We start from the raw sequence: 2,888 nt of genomic DNA, 5'->3' as shown, positions 1-2,888 counted from the left end.
ATTGAGCACCACTGGGTGCAGAGTGCCTCACCCAGATGCAGCCCTGCCCTCCAGGAGTTTAGTCTAGCAGTGGGGCCCCAAGAAGTGCTAGGACAGCACAGCCTTGTTCCATTAAACCAACATCTTCAATAGACCCACGGCTTCCCCTGCATCCCACCACCCAAATCCGAGCTCAGGTCATCATGGGCTGGGCTGGGTGGCAGAGTCTGACTTACTGCCACCCCCTGTCCCCACCCCCCATCAGCTCCAGCTTCTTGCTTCCAGTGCCTGGTCCCCAGCATGGACTGTTAGCCGTGGAGGGGGTGAGCTCCCAGCCCCCCCAATGGAATGGCACGGACAGAACTGGAGATGGCCGCAGACACTCCTGCCTTCTCTTGGGCACCCCATCCTGTGATCTGCAGGCTCTTCCGTGGGGTTTTGCTAGTCCTCCTGGCTTCCGTGGAGAAGAAGGAGAAGTCCCAAGAACAGGTAGCTTCCAGTAACCTGTCCCGATGAGTTGCACAGAGTGGTTGCTACAAGAACAAGAGGGAAGGTGTTTCCTGTCTTTAACCTGCTGCCATCCCCTGATACGCTGCTGCTCCACGATATGGGCCCTGCTCAGCTCTCACCAGCACTGTCCTCTGCACAGGGCCACAAGCTTCCCCAAGCCCTGAAGTGTGAGGCACAGACGGTAAATCGAGGCTTAGGGAATGCATTCATTCCCACAACCACCTCCACCTAGCAATACTCTCCATAGCAGCAGCTCTGCTGTGCCGTGTCCCAGGAAGTGGGGCCTTTGGGCAGGACAGCCCAGAAGCAGAGGTGATGTTGCTGGGAAATGGCTCCCCAGCCCTGCCCAGCCCTTTTGCTCTACTTTGGTGCCCTGCAGAGCCCTGGAAGGGGATGGGTGGGGCTAGAGGCCATTGCTGCTGTGTGCCCAGAGGTTCCCAAGCTGAGCTGGCAAGGACTCAGGCCCCCCGCAGGGCTGGGAGGGCAGTGACCAGTCAGAGCAGGTGCTTGCACCTGGCCCAGGTGAGCTCCTGGCCCAATCCTTGGGCTGGTGCCAGTGCTGGGGCAGGTGTGCCCAGTTCCAGAACCACCTCCACCCTGTAGGTCCTGCTCCTTGTCTTCAGGTCCAGACAACTCCCAGTTGGGGTGTGCAGGCAGGGCCCCTCCCCTTATGTCCTTGGAGTCCCCCCAGAGCCTCCATGCTGCCCCACGAGTCACAACATCAGGGGTCCAACCTAGTTGTCAGATGCTGGGTTGCTCCCTCGTGGGGGCAACAGCAGCCACTCCTAGAGCTCCTCGGACAGCCCAGCACTCCGCGACCCTCACAGCAGGGTCGGTGGACCGCCCAGGGGTCTACCACGGCCGCCAGAGGCTGGGGCCTCCGAGAGGCGCTGGCGGCGGGGATGCGGGCGGCGGGGCGGGCGAGGCGGGGCGGCCCGAGTCCCTGCTGTGCCCGCCGTCGGGGGTGGCGCCGGCCGCCCTGCGCCGCAGGTGCTCCAGGAGGCGCGTGCTCACGCCGGGCTCCAGGACGTGGCAGGCGGGCAGCACGCGGGCCAGGCGCGCCAGGCAGGTGCGGTAGCCCTCACGGAAGCTGTCGGAGGGCGCTGCAGGAAGAGAGCGGCGTGAGGCGCCGGCGGGCTGGGACCCGGGCGGGCGCGGGGCGGGCGCGGGGCAGGGCGGGGTGGGCTCACTCACTGGGCGCGACTGCGGGACAGGGGGACGCGGGCAGCTCCTGCAGGAAGCGCACGGTCATTTCCAGGATGTCCGCCTTCTCCAGCTTTGAGTAGCGGGAGCTCTGCGCCCAGCCACGAGCGAGAGGGACCGAGAGAAGGACAGACGAGACAGAGAGCTCCAGCCGGCTGCCGTGGGCACCGTGCTCTTGCCAGGAGCTCGGTGCGCGTGCGCGGTGGCCCGGCTGGGACTCTGTCTTGGACGTCGCGCAGCACCCCCTCGCTGGTCCCTGGGGCGGAGGTCCCCGGGCCCGCCCGCCCGCACTCACCTCGCGGCCCAGCAGCGGCAGGATGAGCCCCCTGAGCTGGCTCAGGCTGGCATTGATGCGCGCGCGGCGGCGCTTCTCCAGCAGCGGCTTCAGGCTCTGCGGGCGGGCGCAGAGGCCGCGGTTACGCGGGTCCCGGTCCCCCGGCCCCGGCCCCGCGCCCCCAGGCCCCGGCTCCCACCTTGCGCAGCTCCGCCGATTCCGCGGCCCTCCGGGGCAGCCCCATGCGCAGCGGGAAGTGGCGGCCGCCGTGGGCCGCGCTCCGAGGGAGACCCGCGCGCGCCCCGACGCGGAGCGCGGACCGAGGCGCCCAGGGAAGTCCGGTGCGAGGCCGCAGCCGGCGCCAGAGAAGAGTGTGCGGCGTCCGCAGCCCGGCTTTAAGGAGGCGGCTCCTCCCGCCCCGCCGCGCCCCGCCCGTGGAGTCCCGCCGCCCGCCGGCCCCACCTCCCGGCTTTGTTCCTGCAGGTGCAGGCGGGACCCGGCACGGCGGCGCCCCAGGGGATTCGCTCCGGGCCTTCGCGTCCCGCCGAGCACCCGTGGGGGTTGTGCGGGCGCCGTCGGGGGCACGGGGTCGCCGCCCGGACCCACCAGGCAGGAAGAGTGCGGGACCCGCCAGACCTCGCCTCGCTCCGGCTGCGCCCCCACCCCTTCTCCAGCTCCGGCCTCCATTCATTCCCGGTTAGGGCTCGGCGCCTCCTCTGGCCGAAGCCACCAGCTGCTCCGCGGACTGGGAGGGAAACTGAGGGTGGGAGCCAGGGCTCGTTTGCTCAGGCGCTCGCCGCTGGGGAATGGGGAGCCAGGACTAGGGTCCGGGTCGCTGGGCTCCCTGTCCGCGGCTCTGGGGATGCCACAGAATCCGCCAACGGTTCTTCAGGTTAGGAAACATCTGGTTGCCCGCCCACGG

General features: G+C 68.6%; 1 protein-coding gene across 1 annotated transcript; it reads right to left on the bottom strand.

Annotated features, from left to right (window-relative positions):
• Positions 1 to 1,341: 1,341 nt before the first annotated feature.
• Positions 1,342 to 2,210, bottom strand: HES2 (hes family bHLH transcription factor 2). Its single transcript, XM_037828656.1, has 4 exons — positions 2,166 to 2,210; positions 1,988 to 2,083; positions 1,684 to 1,783; positions 1,342 to 1,592 (listed from the first exon to the last, which is right to left on the bottom strand). The coding sequence occupies exons 1-4, from the start codon at positions 2,208 to 2,210 to the stop codon at positions 1,342 to 1,344; spliced, it is 492 nt and encodes a 163-aa protein (XP_037684584.1).
• Positions 2,211 to 2,888: the final 678 nt, after the last annotated feature.

This window comes from Choloepus didactylus, chromosome 2 (assembly GCF_015220235.1).
Source record: "Choloepus didactylus isolate mChoDid1 chromosome 2, mChoDid1.pri, whole genome shotgun sequence".
Taxonomy (NCBI): Eukaryota; Metazoa; Chordata; class Mammalia; order Pilosa; family Megalonychidae; genus Choloepus; species Choloepus didactylus.
This window is presented reverse-complemented; position numbering and strand designations above follow the sequence as displayed.

What these genes read in the sequence shown, in the direction of transcription:
- HES2 (XM_037828656.1), bottom strand. Translation starts at nt 2,210, where the DNA reads ATGGGGCTGCCCCGGAGGGCCGCGGAATCGGCGGAGCTGCGCAAG. An exon ending in AATCGGCGGAGCTGCGCAAG is followed by an intron (nt 2,084 to 2,165) that starts GTGGGAGCCGGG and finishes GCCCGCCCGCAG; the next exon opens with AGCCTGAAGCCGCTGCTGGA. An exon ending in TGCCGCTGCTGGGCCGCGAG is followed by an intron (nt 1,784 to 1,987) that starts GTGAGTGCGGGC and finishes GGCTGGGCGCAG; the next exon opens with AGCTCCCGCTACTCAAAGCT.